The 27,894-nt window shown below is 31.3% G+C and overlaps 1 protein-coding gene across 1 annotated transcript in view; it reads right to left on the bottom strand.

The window, feature by feature from the left end:
* Window positions 1-19,446, bottom strand: part of stw (laccase) — a 43,264-nt gene extending 23,818 nt beyond the window's left edge. The window contains exon 1 of the mRNA XM_077428517.1: window positions 19,247-19,446. Coding sequence (XP_077284643.1) covers window positions 19,247-19,340 — 94 coding nt within the window. The 5' untranslated portion in view covers window positions 19,341-19,446. The remainder of the gene's footprint in view (window positions 1-19,246) is intronic.
* Between the last annotated feature and the right edge of the window lie 8,448 nt (window positions 19,447-27,894).

Here is a 27,894-nt window from a genome sequence, read left to right as displayed (position 1 = left end):
ATCTATAACAGAATATTGAATTTCTCGAATAAATCAAGTAGGAAATTTGATACAGTTCTCTGTATAGAAAGCGCGTGTACGATTTAATACATCATTACGTTTGAAATTTGAGCCTTTTTAGTATACCTTGTTGTATAAATAAGACGGATTTGCTTCAAATAATTATTATATTAAAATGATACCATGTTTGTAGAGTGATTGTGTGTAGATCTCACGTAGAGTGCGAAAATAGCTAACCTGCAACAAAGAAAACAAGCACATATTAGTGTTTGAATAGAAACATATGTTTAAGTTGTCGGTCTATATCGAAACAAATCATTATAAGAAAAATTGACCGTTGCATGAAAGAATTCACACACACATTGTATTGTATATATCTTGGGAAAACTTAAATGCGTATAAATTATTCCGGTCAATTTTTCTATTGTGGAAGTATTTTTCCGTAGCGTGAAAGTCATCGTTGGGAGAATTTAAATTATGATTCGATTGATTTTTCATACAAAAAGAAAGCAAAACAAAAAAAATGAATATGCAAATGTTGAAAGTGAATAAAATCGGAGCGAAAATTGCATCCGTTCAAAAATTTTTCGATTACCAAGAATGCATTACACTAATCGTGGACTTCCCGTACGACTAGTATTGGCGAAAACCGTTTGGAAACACAAATTCGCGAATTGGAAATGATGACGAGAGCAGGCCGAGTGTTAATCATATCCGAAATCGATCCAATTAAACCGTCATCCGGTAACAATGAACTCAACATCCGCAACGAAATTTCACATTTCAGCGACTCGCCGATCTGTAGACGGGGAAAAAAAACCCGATACTGGGAAATTAGAGCTGTGATACATTTTTCGTTTTGAAATTATTCATTTGAGAAGTCGAAGGCCAGACCGTATCCGCGTGCAAGTACCTTTGAGAAGGTCGTGCACAATGAAAATTGCTGATTTATCACACTCAGCTGCAAGGGTGATTTGTACAATATCGACTCTATCCATCGGTAAATCTCATGATTTATTGAAACGTCCGGTAAATTGTTCAGATAAATAAGTGCACGCACTTTATATTGTACATTCATAAACCTTCGTCTGTGGGTCGTGTATAATAATCAATACACAATGATCAATCTGTTTTAATTACGAACGTACGTACATCCGCTTGTTCGTACACTCGTTGATATTGATTTTTATTTTTACTATAATCCGACGATTGCCAATCGATCGATGTCTTTGAGAAATCGATTATTGGTCTGTTGATCCGTTTCTTAATTTTTTTTTGTGAAATTTGATGTGCATTTTATGATTTGCGTAATGTAAGAAAGTTTACGTGACGCGTGCCGTTATACAATGATGATTTAACTTATTGAAATCGATCATTTATCAGGTTTGATCGATGTGTTTCACGATATGATTTTTTTTATCTAGAAGGTATGTAAGCGAAAGAGCTACTGATTTCGTGTATTGAGCACATGACTTTTTTTCAATGCTATAATATCTAGATGTACTCGTATGTAGATTTTATTTGAAATATTTTTTTTATTCTTATTCGCTTAATAAAAATGCAAAGATTATGATATGGAAAGTACATATGTATGTACATATATTGAAGTAATATATAGGATTTTTCAAATAAGTGCATAAGGAAAGGTAAATGTAAATAAGTATACTTTTCAAAAGAGGATTGTATGGACAATTTTGTTTCATAATTTTAGGCTTTATATACAGTACGCTTATAAGAAAGGGTTAAATCAGAAATTGATGAAGAATTGGTAAAAATGCATCGTTAAATTAGTCAAATTTTGGAAGAAAGTAAAACTTTCCAAAAAGCTGAAAAACATATACCGTTATTTGGCAGATTAACCAACTAGTTCTCAATAGTGAAATTTTGTGAACTATAATATGAACCTGTTTTAAAATCAGGCAGACATAATAAAAATAAAAATATGATAAATTGATCGATATCTTAATATCAATAAGAAAAAGTATATGTATGTAAGAGCTTAAAGAGGCAAGTGTTCTACTTTCGCTTTAAATGAAAATTATCTTTAAGCCATTAATCTTTAAAATATGTATATTTAAACACGTAACTGATAAATGAAAATTTTACATACAAACATAAATCTATATATATGAAAGTATATAAAATTGAATGTCTGTTTGTCTGTTTTCAGTTTGTCCGATTTGTTGTATGCATATCCGGGAAGATTACTGTGAAAAAAACGGGAAAAAATCTCTTAATAATAATATTTGTAATTACGATTTTACCGACCGAAAGTTTGAAACGCCAATGTGTAGTCGAAGAAATGTGTTTGTTGGTAACGACGATACCAGTTGGTTTGAAGAGACTTTCAACTTTGAAGAGACTTTAGTAGAGGTCCAACCATCACTTGAAACGGGAATTGCATGCCTTATTCTGGAATTGCAATGCATGCCGGGTTCAGCTAGTAAATAATAAAAATAATATACGTATCTTCTTTGATACAATGATTATGGGATAAAAAATCTTTAATTTATAGCTTTTAAATTAATAATATTATATATTAATCAGGTATGTAATTTATTAGACGAAATTTTCTTAATATACATGTTCATTAATTAGCCTGTATATCTGTAGTGCTGCTGGTCAGACCTGGATATTTGTTACTCCAGGTCGATCGTTTCCTATCAGAGTTTGTCAATTTTCTCTGATTTCATTATTGAAACGGTTCCCGATTAAAAATTGGCTAAAAACCTTCCTACCTACTATGTCACTACTATTTGAGTATGATTAATGTACAATAAAATGTATGTACAATTCATAGATGTCTCGTTAATTTGCCAGTTTTCAGTGTCTCGTAATTCAGCGACTTGTATAATAAAAATTCTGTATTGTTTGTAATTGGCCAGGAATGCGCATTGGGGTTTACCTGTAAGGCCTTCCTGGTATAAAATGTAATAAAATAAATTTTAAATAAATATATTTTTTTTAATTATGTAGGTTGGAGCTAAAACCAGTCATCCCTCAGTTTGAAAGTCTCACTCTCCTTGTTCGCAATGCCATAAAAAGGTTGTCGACCACTGCCTTCGGTCGGACAAAAGTAAACGCGGTATCCTTGGCGGTCGAGCACATTCTAGGTACGCTTTTTTTTACAACACTTTTTTGCGTTTCGAGTCGTGACAAAACCGTGAGATAATTCCGCGATTGCCAACGCCCAACACGGTCGACTATCGCAACAGATAAGTCGTGGTCCGACAACAAGAATACAACAACAATACCTCAACAATAAACCGGCCCTCTTGACCGGTAACGGGACGTGCTATTCCACCACGAAGGTCGACTTTAATGGAATAAATTCAATATTCCAAACCCTTGTTAATGATATTCACTTTCGTCTGGATATGGACTGAGGCCAAATCGGATTATCTCTCGTGCGAGACGTGTCCTCAGTTTTTCGCAATGTTTTATAATGAAAATCATAATTTTTAATTTGTATATCGTTGCACTGCACTGTTGCGATGCGGTTGAAGGAAAAAAAACCGAATCAAATCCACTTGGAAATAGCCGGAAAATTAGCTTTGGCAATTGTTGCCAAATCGATCGTTCAGAACGACGAAATTGATTATTCATATTATCTGATGTCAAAATTAATCCAAAAAGTGACTCAATTTATATGCATTTGAAATATTTTAAGTGTGAACAATCGAATTTAGAGATTCTTTAATTAATATTATGTACCAGCTGAAGCAATTCCCGTTCCCGTTCCCATTTGTCGGAAAAACGCAGGCAGCGAACATTTGAAATTATAGCGTTTCAATGACACGGATTCCTGTTTTTCCCGTTTTTTTTTTCACAGTAATCTTCCCGGACATGCATACAACAAATCCTGAAAGTTCCATCGTAATTGATTCAGTGGTTTAGGAGCCTATTCGAGACACACAGACAGACATACATTCATATTTATATATATAGATGGATAGAAGATTATATGTTATATGAGCATTTATAAGAATTGGTTTTTGAGCTCTTTTTCCTATTATGCCGTACATTAACATTAGAATAATATAATACTATGATTACTAACAAAATTAAATTAAAATTGTAAAATAGAAAATGATCAGTAGATCAGTAGCTATTAAAATATATATAATATGTATTGTGAACATAATTTAGTAATAATAAAAAGCGTTTAAAAATCAAAATCAAAGTGTGAGCACAATATTGTAAATATGTACTATGCAGGATATGGCAAGCTAAAGCTATTTAGAGGGCATATCTATGTTGTAAAAAATGAACTTATTTTTATGCAAATAAAAACTATAAAACCAACAGAATTGTGTTGAAGTTTTCCTGTTTCCTATTATTAAAATTTTGAAAGTTAATTATATCTAAGCATTTCTGTAAATTTTGCATGAAAAGTCTTTTTTTACACACGAAAGTTGATATTATTGAATTACTAGGTTAAAAGACACTTGTTGCGGTTGAAGGTTTTCCCAGCCTTCTGAAATTGATCCGAATTAGCAGAATCGTATTTTAGAAGGTTAAAATTCGTTTCCAAACAAAAAATAGGTTTATATTTAAACTTATATTATCCAATGCCAATTGTGACCGACGACTGTTTGGAATCGTATCTAAGCACTGACTTGCACAATTCGCGTTGTAACTTCATCCGCATATTACCCTAGACATATAAATTGATATTGTTAAACTGTCAATCGAGCATTACATTTGCAATTAAACATGATATTTTAATGCAAATTTTGCCATCTGTTTGGAAGATGACGCGATTTCACACTCGTTCCGTTTCAGTCAAATTGAAACTGTGTCATTTTTTTTTCGATACGGGATATTTAAAGCTCGTAATCGTATCGCATCATAAATAAAGGTTCGTTTGATTTACATAAAAATGTAATTCTAACGGTTGATTGCGCGCGTTTACGTGTGGATTGATTTTATTATTATTTATTGAATGCACATAAAAAATGTACATAATTGTATAAAGAATTCGAAGGACTTATAGATTAATCAGTTGGATATTACCCAACAGGTCCAATTCCGATCAATGTCGTTGAAATATTTTGATCTGTCAATGTGTTCCGATAAAGATAGATTTATTGTGCAACGCGTAAAGGTGTTAAATTTCTCAAGCATATGGCAAACGATTTTAGTCCAATCGCATTTACATTACCATTTTTTGTATGTAGTTTCGATTTAAACAAGTATGATAAATTGATGATTATAGAAATCAAATCTATTATATTATACATATGTATACCAAAATGATATGATCATATAGAAAATTGAATATGTTAAAAAAAAAAGTAAAAAATTGCACTTTTTCAGGAAATATTTTATGTCTTCAATCTATGCAAGTTTACCATGAGATAGTATACTAATTAAATCAAACAGAATTTCAGGTTCTCATTTCTTTTTATTTCCCACTGCCTTTTTACGAGGCTTTGACTCACTATCTTCGAGAAGAATTATTGCCATTTCCAAATATTTCTTTGGAGTATTAAAGGAAAGAATCGACAACCCTTCGATTTTATTGGAATTAAAATTTTCGGCGCCTGAATGTGGAAGAGCTTTGCGTCATCATTTACTTTTCCAACCTATTCCTGCGAAAACGTCTGCTTTCAATAACTCGTCTCTTGTAAAGGCTATCCGGTTCCTTAATGTGATTGATGGGCATTTGGACCTGTTCAATTGTCATATTGATGAGCTGGTTAGTTTCTTGAGACTCAAGACGAGACTATTTAAATGACATGAATGATTGAAATTTTTATTGTTTTTATTTTGTTATTTTCTTTCTTTTGTTTTGTAAAACTGGTCATTTTATTATTATTATTATTATAAATAACAAATTAAATAAATATATTACTGACATGGCTGAAAAATTCTCACAAAAATATGTAGTTTATGTAACTCTTATATGGGTAAGTTTTCTCCAAAATTTAGATAATTATTGCATTTTATGTTTGAGCAAGGCTTAGCTACATAAGTTTGAATTTGCATGAAGGGATTGTTGAAAAATAAGTTACATTAACGAGAGTCATCTTTTTGAAAGTAATAATGATTGAAGTTTAGAGTACATTTCCTGAAACGCCGAATATGATTTTATGGCTAAAATCAGAAGCATTATTAAATTCTTGCAAATGTGCAAGTCGTCTTATCGCAAGTATTACACAATTGAATTATCATAATTCGCAAAAGAAGGGTAAAATCGAATTAAAAAAGTAACAATAGCGATCATAATATTTGATATAATTAATCGATTTCGTGCTCGAAAAGCATAGATAATGACGTTTCAAAATAAACTAGGCAATAATGCTATTTGCCGACGAGTCGTGATGCTTCATCGCCCACCCGAACGAAAACGAAGCTTAGGATACTTTTGTTCAGTACGACTTCAGAAAATTTTTCCTTTTCGGATGACATTTGGATGGACAATGGCGAAATGTGGGTCGAAGAACCTCAACTTTGCTTATTTTCAATAGAAAAATCTCCGTTGCCAATCCGCGGCGAATGAACGGCGAGACCGTTTCGCGATACCCGGTAAAAGTTCATTAATTCGACACGAATTTAAAAATAAAATAAAAATAAAAATTAGCCATGTAAACTGTCACGGTGAACGCACGTCTACGGAGGGCTATAAATATGTACGTAACGAAATAGAAAAAAAAAGTAAAAGTGGTTCACTGTTATTAGAAATGGACAGTGTGTGGTCTGGCAAACTAGCAATTACACACGATGGTCACTTATCCCAAAAACGGGTCTTTCGAAAAGTCGAGGCTGTAACCGTGATGTAAAATCGATCCAAGTGGGCTGTCTGTATCTATGTGATTACATACGTATAATATAATATAATATAAATGCGTAGGCGACATAAAAAATTTAGGAAAGTATTTACATACATATATAATATAATAAGTTGAAATTAAACCAACATTGCAAGATTTCCGGATTTCAATCCGTTCGGTGAGTTATCGAGCCCTAAATTCAAACTGTTGGGAAAGCATTCGAATGAATGCAATGAATGAACTGTTATTAGAATATACGTATGATAATAAAAGTGTTGGGTCTCTAATTGTGCAACAAAATGTGTCGGTGCAATATAGCGTTGCATTGCTGCGAATGCGCTAATTTTTGCGCAACGCTTACAATGTTAGAAATAATATAAATAAATATTATACATTCTTGATGTAATCCGGCAAACTGTTTGATGTTCATATATATATATGAACATCTACCTATATATATATATATATATATATATATATATATATATATATATATATATATATATATCGTAATTAAATTGACTAATTAATCAGTTGAGAGTGAGGTAATTTCGTATTTCATTAATGCATGTACATAAACGGACCGAATTCTTACATAAACATGTGTATAAATAATAAAATGCATTTGGTCAGGCTATTTTTTTTGTAATTTAGATATAAATGTTATTAAATGCTAGAAATATTTGGTACGCATTACATACATATGTATGTGAAGGTATGTCGATTTCAACATCATGAAACTTATACTCATTTGCTTGTAATCGTCGTCAATCTTTAGATAAAGCAATATTTTCATGTTTTCATTTAAAAACTACATACCTATTCCAAATCTACTTCTCTGTAAAATCTAAAAATCATTACTGCAAAAATAAGAACAAAAAAGCACCATAAAAATGAATCTATGTACATAAAGGTCGATAAGAGAGTTTTTATTATTATATATTTTGGATTTACTTGGCTAACAAATTAATTTGAAAATAGGTAGTCATGTATAATATGCTAATTATATTGTGAAATAATTGGTGGAAAAATATTAAAAGCATTTTTATGCAACCATTTTTTATATGCATGCATACATATATGTATATTTTTTTGAAATTTTTATAATTCTAAATATAATATGATATTTCTGGATAATAATACGATATGACACATAAAGATGTACATAAATATATCATATAAAAGTTAAGTACTTGTAAAATACAAAACCGTGTTCCACATATTTTCTAAGAATTCGTTTGAAAATAATCAACTTTTGTTGAATAATCATGCAAATATTATAAAAATATGAGAAGATTGCATATTCTTTTTTACTTTTGAAATGGATTTGATTCATTTTTTCATGGTTTTTTTTTTAAATTATACCAGGAAAGCCTAACAGGTAGCCCCAATGCGCTTCCTGGCCAGAAAAATTGTACAAGTATTATTAGTATTATACAAAGTAAATTGTACATATCAATTAACATTCACAGAGGCATCTATGGTCAAATTTGTAAATTTTGCAGCATTTTAGCGAAATTCGAGATTACTGAAAACTCGAGATTTGCGAGAAAATGGGTAAGGTTGACAATTAATTGGAACCGTTTCAATGAAAATCAGGTAAATTGGCAAACTCTCCTATTTTATATTTATATTTTTATTTTATTTTACATAGATATATACCAGGAAGGCTTGACAGGAAGACCCCAATGCCCCTTCCTGGACAATTAATTATAAACAATGCAGTATTTTATTATTACATAAATCACTGTATTTTCAGAAGCTGAAGAACACGAAATAACAATTAATTAATTAATCACAGAATTAATCCATTGAGACATCTACGGATTTAGATTTTGTACATCATTTTATAGAAATTATACACACAATAAATACAGAAGATTTGTGACAACAGAAAAGATGATTTTTTGGCAATTTTTGAGGAACCGTTTCAACAATGATCAGATACAATTGGCAAACTCTGATAAGAAACGATCGATTTGGAGTCACAAATACCCCCAAATCTAACCAGCAGTATGGCGGATCGAACCCACTGATCACTTGGTTCTAAACATACACGCTACCATTAAGCCATACTGCTGGCTAATAGGCATAGGAAACGATAGACAAATCCAAGGTCTGGCCAGCAGAAACTAGTGTGATTTGAACTCATGACCACTTTGTTCAAAGCATTATATGCTGATCACTGGTCTACTCTGCTGGTTAGTATTTTTCTTTGGTAATTTCATTGAAAATAATTATATTTTTATTGATTTAAAAAAAAATAGTATCATATATCAGTACCTACCTAAAGTTTGGTATCATAAAATGGTTACTCGTATGTTTCCCATAAGAAATTAGCATGGTTTGCTTTCAACGTCACTTTCGCAATACGTCAGAAAGAAAACCGCATGCACCTCTGTGCTATGTTGCGGTTTTCTTTACGGGACTTTTCAACATGTCACAGCGGAAACAATGCTACAATTGACCGTAGAAAACAAGAGTGAAACCACTAGCAAAAGTTCACACTTTAAATAATCTGTACGAGGAAGCAGTCGAGATGGCAACCGGCTGATCTTTTGCAACCAACACTGGAAAAACGGTAAAAAAAAACCACCAAATACAAGAAACCACCGTGCCCAAAATGAGAAAGCGATCCGTCTGAAGCGATTTCCATTAGACGAGTTTAGTGGACCGGTTAATTATTGAGGTAAGATTTACCCGAATGCATATAGATATTGCAAATCGACGAAACAATAGATATTTAAATCAAAATCGATACATATATGAGCGATACACATCTAAATGTCATATGAGAATTTGCATTCAAACAATAGATACGTCGTGTTGCAACGAGAGCGAAAGTATACCAGGATAAAGACACGTTTAATAGTTTGCACTGTAAAATATAATAGAAGGGACTAAAATTTAAATCACCATCGAGAAAATGCATAGTTTAATTTAAACATAAAAAAATTGCCTCGTACAATAGATATAGATATGTATGTACATACACATATAATAACTCTATTAAAGGTTAGACTCGTATACGTAGGACAATGTTTCATATATAGTTATGAACTTTTCAACTGGCCAGTATTAATTTATGGTTATGATTGTTACGATCGATAAATTACAATGCGCAGTTTATCTATCCAATAATAAGTTGATGCAATTTTTATAATACGCAAATAAATAACGAGACGTCGTTATATATATATATATAAGAAAGGCGATCGAAATATATGATTAAAAAAAATTAATCGATAAGCTTATTTGTGTATACATAGTGGTTTAATCGCTTTCGTAATGTGCATATTCTACAGTGGGTCGTATAACTAAAATGGTAACGGACCATTTGCGTAATTGTACACTTTTCTTTTGCCTAGCCTCGCGTGTGCCAAAGGAAATGTTTGTAAGTGATTAAACTAAATTAAAATCATATGAAAAAAAAATGCAAATTTTATGTAACCAACTTGACCGTTTGAAATGTGAAGTGTGTCATTTGAATATCGTGTATTAAATGCCCGCAGGTGGACTGCTCGTGTTATGTTGTACTTTAGAGCCTCAGGATTCGGTGAAAGAATCTATCATTAAGCGAAAGGAAAGTCAAAATGGAGATTGAATTGATTTTTTAATAAATACAGTCTTCGAATTTAAATTTACAAACGAATTCTACACGCGACTGTATCCATATACATATATCAATTGCAAGAAACCTTGCCTTCAAAGGCGGTGAATTTTTTTGCATTGTCTAATTGCAAAAATTGCATCGGTGTTACATCACTGTTGATGCGGAATTGAATCCTGTTTTGACCGGGCTAAATTATTTTCATAGCCATCGGCAATGACAAATACGTCGAACCAGTTCGATGTCCGCAAGTTTTCATTATTTTTTTTTACTTATAATTGTTACAGAATGCAAATTTTGTATATGTACATAATACGAGACTCTTGGTATGAAGATAAGCACTGAACGTGCTTATATATACATAGGTATAATAAATACATATTTGAATTGGTAATTGACCGGAAGCTACTGAATTTATGCGAATAGATGTAATGTAATTTAAAATAATTTTTCCTGCGCATATTTGGAATGAACGTAACACGCTATTGAGCGAAGACCTCAACAATTTTTCATAATAATCGCTCATTAGCCTTGATTTTTCTTAATTAAGATGATATAATTATTTAACAATAAATTACATTTGATTTGCGTGGTCGTTGCAAACAGGAAAGGCTTTAATTTAATGCAAATTTTTACTATTAAAATGATATATTTAATATGCAGTGATTTATGTGTATGTTTTTAAAACAAAGTTCATCGACAAAAGTTCGCTCGAGCGAAGTTGAAGTGCGTTCAACTCTTTTACAAATAAATTTAAATATTTATCTACATACATTTAACATACCTAATATATTTCCATTTCGATTACAGGTGCGCGCAATAATTGAACCAGAACCCATTCATACCATATATGGGGAAATTCATTCGATTGCAAGACCGACATTCGAAACCGAGGAAAAGTTATAAAATTACGAAAAATCAACATCGTTGGAAAATCAAGCGGTGAAAATACATCAAAAATAAGCGAACCGCTAATGAACATTCCGATTAAGGTAAATTAATCCAGTGTGAGAATTGATAAAGTCGCAATTAATCCCTAAAAAAATTCATACGCCAATAAAAATACGCACTACTTGTACTGCGCAACTCTCCATGTAATTTAAACTGATCGGATTGATTAGAAATTTTCTTTAATTGATTTTGGACATTAAACATGTGCTGCAAAACAGATGGACCATCTATTCACTGAATCGTAATTAGCAAGACTCATCATAAAACGTAACAGGTAAATATAAAGTGAAAATTTCACCTTATTAAGTATAATTTATGATAGAGATTTCAGAAGAAGAAATTGGCGCAATAAAAACAGTTAGACCATAGAAATTACCACTCGACACTATTATTATGTAAATATAATACTAGAATTAACATGTTAGAACAATTTCACGACTAATACGATTCCGTTTAACGAGCGATATCATCTCGATCTCGATGAGAGTGAAATCGTTAAAAAAACGCCTAGTGTCAACGCGTCGAGTATGCTAACGATATCATCGTTATAAATACCTAAAAAAAATAATTAAATGAAAATGCGTTCTTTATATACGTACATAATACGGATGTAATGTGGGGGAAAAGTGAAATGCATAATAATAATTACGAATGTTAAATTTTAACGGGCATATATGCATTCGTAATGAAAACTCACGCTGTGAAAAGCCATGTCGTGAAAATTCATCGCGTTTGCGTTGTGTTGATTCTGTCACGTGATGGATACGACCAGTCGCCATTTTCCAAGTGGAAAAAGCAGACAATGACCAGTGTTAAACGAACGTTCACCATAGGCCAGTTTAGACGTCCATCATCGTCTGCTTAGGCTCGGAGACAAGCGATGCTTGACATGCGTGCTCGGAATTATTTATTACACCTCGTTATTTGTTCAATTAAAAAATCCCACATGACTTTCTGAACATGTGTTTGTATTATAATTGATTGATGCGCTCTCTGGGAAGTGTTAACAATGAATTTCAAATTCAAATACAGTATTGAAACGATTCATAATTGATTTCTTGTTCTACACACACGTGTTCAGTGTTTAGACGATTTGCTTTTTACTTCAAGGAGGAAACTTATTTTATTTTTATTATAAATAGGTAGGCCTAAGGGCCGGGCCGCACCGCTCAACTCGCGAATAACTTGGTTGATGGCGACCAGGCCAATGCATGCAGGTAGATGGGACATGCCACACTCATCAACTTGGGCCACACACATTTCCATACATTTTTTCGTGTCGCGCAACAAGTCGGCCGACAAAGTTGCACGGTGCGGCCCGGCCCTAACAGGTAGACCCCAATGCACTTTCCTAGACAATTAATTACAAACAGCATTTTATTATTATATAAATCACTGTATCTCAAGAAGCTGAAGAACCCGAAATAATAATTAATTAATTACAGAATTAATCCATTGAGACATCTATGAATTTAGATTTTGAACATCATTTTTACAAATTATACACACAATAAATACAGAAGATTTGTGACAACAGGAAAGATGGTTTTTTGCCAATTTTGATGAACCGTTTCAACAATGATCAGATAAAATTGGCAAACTCTGATAATAAACGATCGATTTGGAGTCACAAATACCCCCAAATCTAACCAGCAGTATGGCGGATTGAACCCACTTATCACTTGGTGCTTTTTTATTACATGAATCGCTATATTTCGAGAGGCTGAAGAACAGCGGGTAGGATGATTTTTGCCAATTTGATGGAGGAACCGTTTCAACAATGAAATCAGATCAATTGGCAAACGCTGATAAGAAACGATCCACTTGGAGCCACAAACATCCAAGTTTGACCAGCAGTATTAGAAATTAGTACGGGATCGAGCTCGGTAACCTCTCGTTGCAAAACATAAACGCAACCACCGAGCCATACTGCTGGCTATGGATTATATTTTATTTCCAAAAATATGATGTAGACTAAATTTCGGAACATCAAAAAGTTACCACTTCATAATACAATTCAAACACTGAGCAGAATTGATAATGTGTAGTCTTACATTTTTGTAAAATTGGGATATTTTTTGTCTTGCTTCGTATATTTAACAGTTAGATAGCCTTTTTTGTTGATGATTTGTTTCTGGTGGTGTTTTTTGTGTATTTTATTATATTATATTATTGCATGGTAATTTGGCACGGTTGATATGCTATGTAAAAAATACAAATAAAATTAAATAATGTTGAACACCTTTTTTATTACATTATTAAATTCGACTGATGTTATATCTAACAGTAGCGGTGTATGTAAATATATTTTCATACAGAAAATGTTCTATCGAGTATTATTAGTTTGTACAAAATCAATAGATAAAATCAAAGACAAAACCATACTCAAATGCAATAAATAATAATTGTTCAATTTATGTACCAAATATGTATGTTTTCAATTGTGTATATGTTACAGTGAAAGCATATTTCAAGTAAAAAAATATATTTTCACCAATTCAAGCAGTGAAAATGTATCAAACAATGAATTTACAACGTTTAACTCTATAAATGTAACCTTAACAACCCAGTCTTAAATGAATAGGGCCAAACCTTACTTAACCTAACCTATCCTAACCTTTAAATAATACCAACCCAAACAATCTAATCTTAAATTAATAAAACCAACCCTGAAAATGTAACTGGTTACGACCTCACTGAAACGTCAGTGACAATATATTTTCACTTGAAATACAATTTCACTGTGACATATACATACATATTACTTAAAATCTCGATCTTCAATTATATATATATATATACTGTACAGTATTTTTATTCAAACAAATAATATTTTCACGTGGTTTCGTCAAGGTTACGGTTTACAACCGACAGACGGACAGGTAGTTAACGTTTTACGGTAAAAACGAGCCGTTAAAAGCGAAATTGACCGATGTGTAGACGGTGAAAGTTCTTCTTCGCCTTCGAGAAATGGAAGAGATGCACGCATATGGCGCGACTTGCTTCGTTAATCGAACCCATTAATGCATTATAATCTCCTTCCAATATATGTATTTTCATATTAATCGACATATAACTGCCGAGGAGAATATGCTTAGTAATGCGCAAGTGTGGGTAGGGTTTTTCGATGATTGATTCTTAATCACCTGTGCAATAACTCAAGTTTTACATACGTCAAGTTTTTGTTTATCATATAATATATACATATGTATATAAAAAATGTTTTCATTCATGATTCAGGTAAATAATAGTTGAGGGCCACGGTCGCTGTGATCTAAAAATGAGATAAAATGAAGTCAAAGTATGTACCACAATAAAAATTGAGTCAACAACATGTACAGTTTGTACGAAAAACGGGCGCACTGCACTGGTTTAAAAGTAACTTTTCACGGTCGAATTAACCGGGAGTTCATTGCACCTCGTAAAATTAACTAAAACGTTAAAATAACGGTCGTGTACGCGACACATTGACACCGAGATGAAAAAAAAACAACAAACAATACGAAACGGCACGATATATTATTGTATAAACAAAAGTGGTTAGAGCGTGCCAAAATAAATAATATTATTATAACTGATTTAGTTTTGTAATTTTAATTTAGAATACGATAGTGTTCGTTTTTTTTTATTTTAAATTCAATTTTACATTTTTACAGTCCATTAATTATCGAGTAAGAGTTTTACGACCGTTTTTTTATTACTATTTCTCCAGTGAAAGTATCAAAAAAATAGTGGGTACATAAAACGGTATTAATGGGTTATTTAATTAGCGGGGAGATGTTTGTTACGGCTTTTCTCGAATCGAGATAAGCAGTAATCGATTCAATCGAACTGCGCTTTGGATTTTTGCAGATACGATTAAGTAATTAAGCGGAAATCTGCTATAAAGAAAGTTGAGAAAAATTGGATAATTGGTATATTTAAAATTACACCCGGCAATTTGGTAAGTATCCTGATTTCACAAAGTGCAATATCCGCGTGCGAGCTGTTTACTTTCATTATTTTTCAAATTGGTTTGAGATGATGGTGCCAAGTTTAAATTATCACCATAAAAACCTTAAATACATATACCTATATGCACCTACATACATTTTCAGTATTTAATCGCTCTGTAATATTTAAAAACACAGATTACTGTTTACAGTATACTCGATGAAGATTACCTTTTAGTATAAGTTATATGGGTAGTATAAGTTAGATATTTGAATTTTTCTTAAATATACATACATATGTATGTATTTCGGTACGAAGTTTCATTATTTTTTACATAAAGAAGTATGTTTCTTGAATAATTTTTGTTAAATAATCTAATATGATGGATTCAACTTTCATAAATTCGATGGATATAAATAAATTCTATTTGGAAATATGCATAAGTTTTCGAGACTATTTGAAATTAAATTTATTTTTAATATCCTCTAACATACAATAGAGAAACTTTGCAAAATATTAATTGAAAGTAAAACTTATGTTATATGCGTAATTTAATTACAATTATAGTGTATTTTTTAAACAAAAATCTTATATGAAAATAATAGGTAAGATAAAGATAAAAAACTGCGTATGAATATACAGGTATAGTTAAAATGAATGATATGCATACATAATATGTAGTTCAAATAAACAATAGAAACAAAAAAAAAATTCAAAAAGTATTTACTTTTAAATCGAACCACCATAAATATCTATAAAACATTGCACACAGAAGAAATAAATTCACCATCGATCTAGACAAGTTTCTCGCAGTTGTACATTTTAACATTGACCTCTTTTGAAGCGAAACCACATATTTTCAGCACTTTTATTAGAGCGATTTTCCTTTTATAGTGAGTCGGAATCGGATCACCGAATGCATGTTTGAGGAATCGGCGCATTTTTTCCCCGCACGTTTACTTTCTAAAGCCTTTTTCAGCATGCAAAAGCTCGTCTTTTTTTTACCTCCGACTTGGATCGTCGAAAGCACGATCGAACGAACACACACACACAGATACCGATAATATTAAGAGCAAGTGAAATCGCATCGCGGGGATGTCGAAAAAGTGGACGACTTTCGTTTATTCTACAACCACGTTGTCCACAAAGCCGGTTATGCAACTTTGCAGACTCGCACGACACTACGAAGCTTTTGCTTTATCTGATCTTCAAACTGCATAGGTTTTTGCATTTTACTAGCAGTATTAATAGTGCGATCCGGATTAATATATTACACCGAGAATGGTTCGTTGGGTTCAGAATTCGGAATTGTGCAATGATTCGCTCGGATCGAATCTTGCGCACAATTTTCAAACCCGGAACATATTCTGCGATATTATCGCTGCTTTATAAAGAAGAGTTTTTACGATAGGATTTCGTCACGTTTTTTTTTTTAATTTATTATATTTATATTAGAGAGAAAATATTGCATTGATTGTGCTTTTCATTTCGATGGAATTTTGTCGGCCTCATCGTCGATTAATTGCGTATTTTTTTTCGTAATTGAACGTATGTAAGTATACTCGGTTTGGAAATGTTGGATTTATTTTTTGATGGATTTATGCAACTGCTTATGATTGTCGCTTATTATATATGTATTATTATTATTAATACTATAAGTAAGAATAAGTCATTTATTTTATTTTGCGAATTTAGAAAGCTATGTAAATTAGACTATCTACATGCATACATAGATACAAGCATTAATCAAGAAAATTCAATAATTTATTATAAGATTTTGTAAAAATATAAAATGTTGGTTGATTTATATTTTTTATAGACTAAAATTTTTAATCAACATATTAATCATTTGTAACAATAACGCCACAACTTGAAGTTTGTAAAGCAGTAGAAAAATTTTAAAATTTGTCAAGTAGTTGTTTCAAAAGATTGTCATGCTTTATGAACAGCTTTAGCTTTGTCTAAACTACTAGTTCAAAAAAACTTTTTGTCAAATTTTCAGTTATAAAACTAGCGATATTGAATTAATTCATGATTTTTTTTTGCGTTCATTGAAGAATCATTTCTAAATGAAAACATATTTTTTATATGTTAATCTTTGAACTTGAAGTGTTCTTATTTAATTATTATTATTTTAATTATTTAGATTCGATGTAAAAATATTAGTAATAGGTATGTGAATTTGCATTAGAATCATAAAAAGTAGTCGCATGAGTGAAATGATTAATTGAATGAATGATACATATCAATTTAATCAAATCCGATGTACGGATTGGCAAAGCTTGCGGAAAACCGTGAAACTTTTCCTTCTAACGAGTGCGAAATTGAAATTTGCACGCACCGAGACTCGCGCATTTGCATAGAAAACGATAGTGAAATAGGAAAATCGTGGCGTGTAAACGAGCATACATTTCACGCTTCAATTAATTGCACGCAATGTAAATGTTGCACGTATGCAAAAAGGTGCAACCGAATCGCTTCTGTTGTCCGAGCATCTGACCGATGATTGTTATTGTAGTACATGGCAGAGTTCGTTCCAAACGAATCCGAGAGAAAGTGTTCAAATCGACATTACCGTAATAGCAATTTCGTCATCGTTCAACAGTTAAAAAGTTGGCAAAAAAAATAACGATCCGCAAAAAAAATAAAATGTATAAATGCACTGGGTTGAAGCGTTCACAATCGTTAGTCGCGACAGTAAAATGTCTCGTTTTGCATGATTTATGATTTCTGTTTGTCACACGATTTAATTTACATTCATCATGTTGACTTTTCAGTTTTAATTGATGATGAATTGTCACACTATTTGAACGATTTTTGAATGATTGATCTACTCTATTTTTTATACTATACATACATATATAATATGTACGTACATTTTCAGGTATATATGAGCAGCTCCACATTATATATAAATATGTACATACATACATACATACATAAACAGATGTAGAACAAGTATATGAAGAAAAACTTTTCTATTTTCACTTTTGACATATATTTAATGTTTCTTACTCGATGCAAAGGATAAATATTGCTTTTTTCAAAGCTCGTATCTCTTTTACTAATCGAGCTTGTTAATAAAACAAAGGAAAAATTGTATATTAAATAATTAAGCTTACATATAACCATTAATTGAAAATTGAAAGTGAGCTTATTGATATTTTTTGTGGTATTTTTTTGAAATGCTAATTATGTATATGTTTCGTTAATATCAATACAAAATTATAAAAGGAAACGGATTGACTTTTGGCAATTTTAAATATCTACATACATACATAGAAATAATGTGTTCTAAAATATTATTATATTGTTTTTAAATTTAAATTTAGTTGTCTACACATCAGTATGTATGAATTTTTAAAATAATTACTTGATTAATATATTTTTTTTAGATTGTATTGCTTTTATGGTGTAAATGTATATTTAATTTTTATAAATGTTGATTTCTAAAAGCTTTTGATTAATTGTGTTGTAATAAATAAAGGCAACTCATTTCCTGAATTTCAGGAATAGAATTTTCCATATAGCAATTACTATTTTATTTCATATTAAAAATCTCAATTACCATTATACTTTTCATTCAAAATGAATCCTTTGTAATACGTAAAAAAATTCACAATAATCATATTCATTGTGGACATTCACAGTTCACTCTATCACATTGTGCACACATGTTCAATGTGAAAATATAGCACATTTGTTGTACATATACTCTGTTATCAAAATCACGTTCGCACACAGCCGGCACGCGTATAATATGGCCCATTTATCAATCGGCAACGAATCTGCCGACAGCAGCCGAGTTTCGACAGGTCTCGCTCGTCGATGTCTCTCGATATATATACATTAATTTTAATGAGTAAGGATGCCGTTACACAAACACATCGTTTTCACTGATTTCATGAGCGATGTAAATTTCACTGTTTTCACAGTCACCGAGGGTTGTCTCTGTGGTCAGTTGGTTTGAACTAACCTTTCTTCCTTTTGGGGAGTACTCTGACGGCGTGGGCCAGGTCGGCCAGGAGGGCCAGCAGCGCGATGGCCGCGAAAAAACAGCGGCTCCTCATCCTGATCTGACACTGATCTCACTTGCACTGACTGATCGCGACACTGATCTCGCGCGGACCCCGACTACTGGTCGACTGATCGCCCGACTGCCCTAAATTTTCACTTATACCGCCGGCCTCCACTTCGCTATATGAAACCTCTCGCCCCGCCTACACAACTCTCATTGGCCGCCGATCGGCCAATCGGAACGAAGCGCGGTTTATTTGAAAATTTTACACACTTGTACAATCGCGTGTTCGAAGGACGGATAAAACTCCACGATAGCTTAAGGATTGCGGTGACTGTGTGTGTGGAAACAGTCGGAAGTGTTTGGTTCACGCTTCAAAGCTTCCGGAATTTTATTAAACTCTCCAGGTGGATTAATCAACATGGTCCAAATCATTCAAATTTTCAAAATATTGTACGTATCAATCGAAGTTCGATTGCCAACTATTCAATTTTTGTTGCGTTGATGAATGTGATTATGTGTTTAAATTTTTTTTTGCGTGAATTGAAAGGGGTTTGGTGCATCCGCTCTAAAATCGCCAGATTAACAGAACGGCAGCTTTAAACGTAATTCTCGTTTTCTCGAATGATAGATTGCACATCAGATGACGAGTAACCTTTCGATGTGCACAGATGCAATTATTAAAATTGAGTTGGATCTTTCTGGCGAGTTTAATAAGGCAAAATTCGGAACTTATCGAATCTTGCCTTATGAAACTCACCTGAAAGATCCAATTCAAGTTTAATAATTACCATTTTAATACTAAGCCCGTTTTAAAGGTCAAGGAATTTGATCCTTAAAGCCCTCAACATGAGGCCACCCCCCCCCCCCCCAACGAATACAGTCTAAGAGACCCTTTCGTCGGAGAACGAGACGGTTGTTAATGAATATCGCACAAGAACAACCGCACATCACTGTTCTATTAAAAAAAACCACACTGTACATAACCAAGTACAAAATAAACAACAACGCATGAACACATAAAGCGCGCATGCGTTAGGAAACAATACCTGAAATGTGCTGTGCGAATGCACGCACACTTCAAGTAAACATACATGTATGCCATTTTAATAATTGCATCTGTGCATATCGAAAGATTACCCGTCATCTGATGTGCAACTTATCATTCGAGAAGATGAGAATTGCATTTAAAGCAGCCGTCCGTTAATTTGTCGTTCAATTTGTCTGGCGATTTTAGAGCGGATGAACCGCATCCAATTGAAAGTAATGCGATTCCTTATATCGAATCCAGAAAGCATAATTATATCACATAAAATAAACATAAATCCTAAATAATAAAAAGGAAGAGATAATAAAATCAATAAATAAAATAATAATAGGAGACATTAAATACGGTATCCGGACATGTACCCCCTGGACACACCCCCGGCAAACATTGCTTAAAAATAGTAGTATATAATCAATAATTAAAAATAAAGTAAAGTAATTGATAAGAATAAATTAAATGTGATAGAGGATATTTAATTTAAATTTACCTATATATACAATATTTAATTTAAATTTGTTGTTGTAAATAGAATAAATATCAATTTAACAGACTTTTAGTCACCAGTTAGCGTTTGCGTTCTGTGGTATTGAAAGTAAATTTAAATAGAATCATATATTATTGTTATATTATTATTATTATATTTTAAATATTTTAGACTATCCATGATGGAATTTGTAAAATCGAGAAAAGGAAAAGAAAAAGAAATTATGTAAAATACAATTGATTTTGAAGTTTTGTATATTTTAAATTATTATTATTGATTATTTATAAAGAATCTGATATATGTATTATTAATATGTGAATTTTTATTGGCTGAAATAAATTAGCATTGATGCTGACTTTTGATTAAAGATACTGTCAATTTTTATAAAATATTTTTATCCTTGACGGGGGGGGGGGGGGGAGGGAGGGGTTATTTGTACGGTGGGTTAATGTCCAGGGGGTTTTTGACCGGGGGTATGTGTCCAGGGAATAAGTGTCCTAGAACCATTAAATACATTGTATAATTTACTGATTAAATTATTATAATTTATTGTACATACATATTTTGTTTCCATACTACTACATATGTATGTATACGTACGCAACTCATCAGTAAACCTACATACATATGTACATAGATACAGCCAAGATTTATTTTCATTATAATTGTTAGTTCAGGATATTTATTAAATTTTTTTGATTGAAATTATACTTTTACTAATTTTCTCCAATTCAAAATCTTGTTCAGTTTAAATACATACAATTTCAATAAATCGAAATGGTAAAAATTGAAAAATTCGCTAGTATTTAAATCTCGACTAATTTTTTTTTTTAGGAATATTTGGTTTTTATTTTCAGAAACTTGAATTAACTACAATCTGTTATTAAATATCTAAAATCTTGTGAAATACCGACAGTTTTATATAATTCGAATTTTGACCATTTAATCTAAATGGTGAACGACCGAAACTTGAACTAATTACTTGTCAGATATTTACCTAGCAACCAGCTAAATTTTCGAATCAATTCATAACAGCAACAAATTGAAACATAAATAAACTGATTTAAATTTAAAATAAATATCATATTAAAACAACGTATACAATATTTCAATACCTATCTAACAAGGAACTAATGAAAACATAATATAATGAAAATCTTATAAATTTTCTGTATGGCCGTTTTGAAAGGTTGTTAGTCACGTTTTAGCGAGATAAGGTTCGTTTTATGACTTGGATTTTCGTAAACTTCGACGCATGTAATAAATTTTGATATTTTTATTTACATTGTGTACGTATAAAAAGTTCACGATAAAGTTCTCGCTTGGCAACACAAGTAATCTCACACTCTCAATTCATAGATCGATTCGATTCGAATTCACATATTTTAAATGCATGTGCCAGTTTGTAGTGAAAGGACTATATAATTTTTTTGGTCAGTTTGATCACAATTAATGGGCGGAACGAAATTTCGTGTATTTGTCGAAAAACGATGTGCAAATAATATTTTAATTGCCTTCGGAGCAATCGAGGCCAATTTAAATTCCTCACTTTTCTTTCAATTTTTGAATAAAGCGTTAACTAAAACATTTCTACGATAAATAATTATCTCGTATCAATAGGTCTCGCCTATGATTTATATACACAATTTAAAGATCTGATAATAAACTGAATGTTGTCTTGTGGTTTATGTATCTGACATATTACTGACTACTGGGTAAGGTTTCTGACCCGGATCGTCCCGAGAAAGACATTCCCGGGAATTCACGGAATTTTTATCTCGAATCCCGGGAATTGGATTTAAAAAATCTTGAAAACATACAACATTTTCACGACTGCACGAAAGGGAAATAATAAATCAAATACACAAAGAGTCGTAAAATATTCTCGAAAATTAAAATCGAAGAAAGAAGAAGCCTAAAACTGTATATCCTACGGTGAAACTGCATATTATGAAGCGAGTATATCTTTCTTGTATTGACGATTCGACAATGGAAGAAACTCTTTTAGATTCGGATGAAGATGAAACAATTGTGTGTTTGACGATGAATGAAGAATTAAATAAGGAGTTATCAAAGACGAATATACAAAACAACGTAAATAAAAATAGCCTCTATTTTAAAAAAATAAATTAAAACATACATGCTGACAAGAGAAAAACCCGATAATTTAAAAAAAAAATGATTTCGTCCCTTTTAACAATAAAACCAACTTCGACCGAAACTGAAAGAGTTTTTTCCATTGCTGGAAATTTTTATACTACCAAATCTAGAATTAGACTTTCGGATTCACATTTAAATATTTTAGTATTCTTAAGAAGCTACTTTAAATAAGTTTACTTTTATAATTACATTTTTTTAAGTTAATAGATATATTATGTATTGTTTTGTAAATACATAAATATTTTTTTATTAATAAAAAACATATAAAATTGAAAAAAAAAGTTTTTTTTGCATGTATCCCGGGCTCTGTCCCGTGTCCCAGGAATCGAAAAAATCCGGAAAATCAGAAACCCTACTACTGGGCAAACTTAGTAAATTCAAATATGAAAACGCTAAACAATTTAATCAGATATTAGCCTAGAAAGTTTTGACCCGTGTTTTATTTGTATAAAAAGACATTTTCAATCAAAAAAAGAAATAAATGTATATATGTAAATAAAATTTATGTTTCCCAGAATATACTTTATTATAACTCACTATACATTGTATGTACATACATATATATATATATAATGCAATTATTGCACCTGTAACTGACAATTCACTTTATTAATTTGATACTTTTTGAAGTCAACTTATTATTAATTCATTAAATTAATTTAATTAATTTCATTTAGTTAAAGTTTGTTGAATATCATTTCATTAAATTAAAGTAGTAAAGTAGTAAAAAGTATTTTAGGAAATAGATAATGAGTATTTTACAAATGCAACTTTGTCAGTGAGTTCAAAGAAGTTTTGAATAGAAGCAATGCCTTTTTATCGTTATTTATTTCGGAAGTTTGAGTGATTGAAATACTGAGTGAAATGTCTGAAATGAAAATAAAATCTGAAATAATTGAAATAAAATTTTATTTATACATAAAGAACGAACATGGAAAAGTGGGAATAGAAAATATGTTTCGATGTAGCTGAAAAAGTATATGCATTAGAGAGTAGTTATGAGTGAAAATTAGCTTTTCATTTCCTTTTAGTGAGATTTTCTCAGTTTTTATTAGAAAATGAGCATAATTCGTTTAGTAAGCAGGTCAAGCGGTTAGTTGCAAACAACTTCATCCGCCGCTTCGTCGAATAAAATGCGAAAAAAGTGGAAATTTCTTCCTATCAATAGGTCGATTGCATAAGAATCTCAGTATGTTCTGGAATCCGACAAAATTGTCACTAATGAACAGACAGAGCCATAAAGCTGCAGGTGAGTGTTGATCAACAGTTTGACTTTAATTGCACTTCTTTAATTTGTCATCAAGCCCTTGCAACACAACCCAATAATTTATAGACTAGTTTTTTATACTCAATCTTTAAATCGACTCACAATGGAGTAATTGAACCCTTCCTGCTCCACCATAAAACGGTCCTTAGCTATATAAATTACACCCGATTTAATACAAGAGCAGTGTTGCATAGATAATTTTATGCTTTCATAAAAAACAACACTATCCGATTGACTTTCGCAAGCGGCCACAGTCGAAAGACCAAATCGAAAACATCAGTTACAAAATGTCGTATAACATTTGACAGTGTCGTAACGGACTGTGTGATTAGACGTGGGTGTGATACGATTTTAATTATTTGCAGATATTGGTGGTAAAAGTTATCGGATTTGCGATACCGGTACATTACATATTAAGTAGATATCATATTACTCGCTGCTTTAGAAGCGATCGTCAATTAGCGGTGAATTTCTTGATAACTGGATTTAATACGAATATAGCGCCGATTAATTACAGAAATTCTTAAGTTTTTTTTATTATATTTAATTCAACGATAAAATGTCACTAATAGCCTCTAGAGAAAAATACTGTCAATGATTAAAGAAACATATTTCGGTATGCAAGAGGTTGGTCATTAGTAGTGCAAGTTATGTTTCGATTTTTTCTAGTAATTTTTGTCAATTGTGAAATTAAATGTAGTAGGATATAAAAATCTTTATCTACTACATATTTGATTTGATACTACACTTTTAAGTGTACATAGTTTTTAAGCTAAAGTATTATTATCATTGGATTTATTTCTGATCTACAAATATTGCACTCAATTTCAGTATAAAGGAAGTTCAAAATATTTCCATTTTTTTATGTATGTTTAAAAAGTTTATTATTCTATACGTTTTTGAGTAAGAGCATCATACTGAAATTTCTATTTAGCTGGATCATTGTAGATATTAATTGTGTATTCTTACATTTACATATGTGTGTACATATGTACGTAGGTTGTGAAAATTTGTCGAAAAATATTAACTAAATTTTTCATCACTGAATATTTAGCTGTTCGATGTCGTAGATGTTTGAGAAATTCAATTATTTTATAGAAATCATTATAAAATAACAAGCTTTTCGCAAGGATATGTTACTGCTAGTACTAGTTATTAATAAGCTTAACGAATAGCGTTATGATTAATTCAACGAAACGAGAAATTGCCGTCGAGGAATTGCACTAATTAGACGCACTTGCGTCATAAGTTTCAGCACTTCTGAATGTTCGTCGAGAAAATGCGAAACGAGGAAAATGGGCGTTGGTTAGTAAATTTATGGAAAGTTGCAATTTATAATCCAATAAGCACAATTAAAGCATATGTCGATGCCCTAAGACTGCAAAAAAAAAAAAACGTAAAAGTAGATTCGATTTATTTTATTACACGTGACGTAATGTTATGTAGTTATTTTTTATCTACCTATACAGAAAAACCGAATATTTTGAGTTGAGAATTTACAATCCATAAATAAGCTTTTGAATTATCGACCCAAGTCTAAATTGTATCCGTAAAGTAATAAAGGAGACTATATATTTTATTCAACTGAGTTAACTTATACATATGTTTCGACAAAATGGTACATATATATAATACATAAAGTTGAATTTATTGTAAATGAATCGTATTTATTTTACCTGTAAATATGCCATGTGCAATTTGAAGCTTTTAAAGCTTTAACATACAAATAGAAAATTTAATTTGAAAGATACATATTTATTTAAAACAGTATATCTGTAAAACTTTCAGAATATAATAAAAGACTTATTTAAATTTAGATTTTTAACAACTAATCTGTATTTATTAATTATATTAAGATATATCATTATGTTCATTTAGTTTATGTATAGTCTGTTGATAATTTGCATAAAACAAATGCAACTTCTGCATGTATGTATTATGTATGTATATATTATATTATAAATATGTAAATATAATGCACATCGATTAATACTAATCATCTGACACGTTCGAACTACTGTCGAACAAATAAATATATTTTTAATAATTTGATTTTAATTTCTGATTTAGAAACACCTTGAAATATTTTTATTGCGAAATCTATTGTATTTTTTTATATGATTAAATTTCAATATCGAATTTTGCGGTCAATGATTATTAATCATTTAGACGTTTATGTAGGTTTTGCCAATAATGACGATAAAAAAAAATAAACAACGGCGCTAATTTATTTAGAGATTATCAATCTTTATTTTCGAGAAACAAAAGCTTTTTCGTCGACCCTGAAATACTGAATTAAAAAAATTGAAACTGAACTGTCGAAGTAAAGAACGGGCGTACCCTACCTGCGTAACTAACACAGGCCTGAGGGCAATTTGCACATTTTCCTAGGTCAAATATTCTCGAAATAAGCGTTAAAATGTTAGACATAACCGTAGCAAGGCTAAAAAGCATACGTTTATCGACCTAGCCTATCAATCAAAAATTAATGAACGTTTGTTTTAAAATGATCATTAACAACCATATGGAAAAAAGTGCTTAGAATAATTCTTAAAATTCGCACTCTGATTACATCGGCATGCTCATGTGTATGTTGCCGTTTTTTTTAGATAATTTAATTACAATACAACCGAATGCATTATTTTATTAGGACTAGCCAAATTGCAAAAAAAATTAAATGATACATTTTTCAGTAAATTAATCAATCTATTGTCTAAGTCAGATTACCTACCAAAAAATAATATTCCTTCCAAAACTAGTATATGAAATACTATAATAGTATATCAAATTTGGTCAACGAGAGGGGGGGGGGGAGTAAACATCTAAGGCCTTGACTATTCTAGGGGCACCGTGTCGGAAATCATACCTGTTATATCATACTTTCTTATTCAATTATTTTAAAAAAAATAGCAACCAACATATAGGTATTTTTCTAATAGCTTGCATATTAAAAATATATCTAAAAGATCTTTTTTTTAGATTGTCATAGAGGCCGGAATTATTTTTCCCAGGGCCAGGGATTCTTCTCGGTGGCCCTGGTCGTAAAGGAAAAACTTTGAATTTACGTAGCGGAAAAAAATACATACATATAAATATGTAAACAAACATTTCACAATAAATAAATAAAAAAAATTTCTTCACAATCCATAGTAAAAAAAAAAAAAAAAACTTTCTACAGTATAAAGCGACACAAGAGAGCTACAACACCTCTATAATTCACAGTTTTATCATTTATCTCAATTATGTAAATTTATTTAAATAATGCTAACAATAACTTCCTCATACCTACAATTTAAATAATCGACAAGATATCTAACATTATTAATCAAACATTTTTGATTAAATTATTATAATAAATTTGATTGAGCCTATAAGTGTTAAATTTCGCACGAATTTTACATAACTGTTAAATCATCAATGCGTCAAATTTGTAATTGAGTCTTCTGAGTTTCGCGGGTTCGTCAGAAACCAGTTTGCGATTGACAGCTCAAATCCACGTCAAAGTCGAGTAACCTCATCAGGTCTCATTAAGTCGTTCCGATTGATCGTCACGTCAAGAGTGTCTTCCTGAGGTGAATATAGATGAGGTAATCCGCGTCGTCGTAACGTAACGAGCTCATCTTGTAAAAATTATATATTCTCGTTCT

Source organism: Arctopsyche grandis, chromosome 4, assembly GCF_051622035.1.
Source record: "Arctopsyche grandis isolate Sample6627 chromosome 4, ASM5162203v2, whole genome shotgun sequence".
Classification (NCBI taxonomy): Eukaryota; Metazoa; Arthropoda; class Insecta; order Trichoptera; family Hydropsychidae; genus Arctopsyche; species Arctopsyche grandis.
The sequence above is the reverse complement of the archived record's forward strand: the minus strand, read 5'-3'. Positions and strand labels throughout refer to the sequence as shown.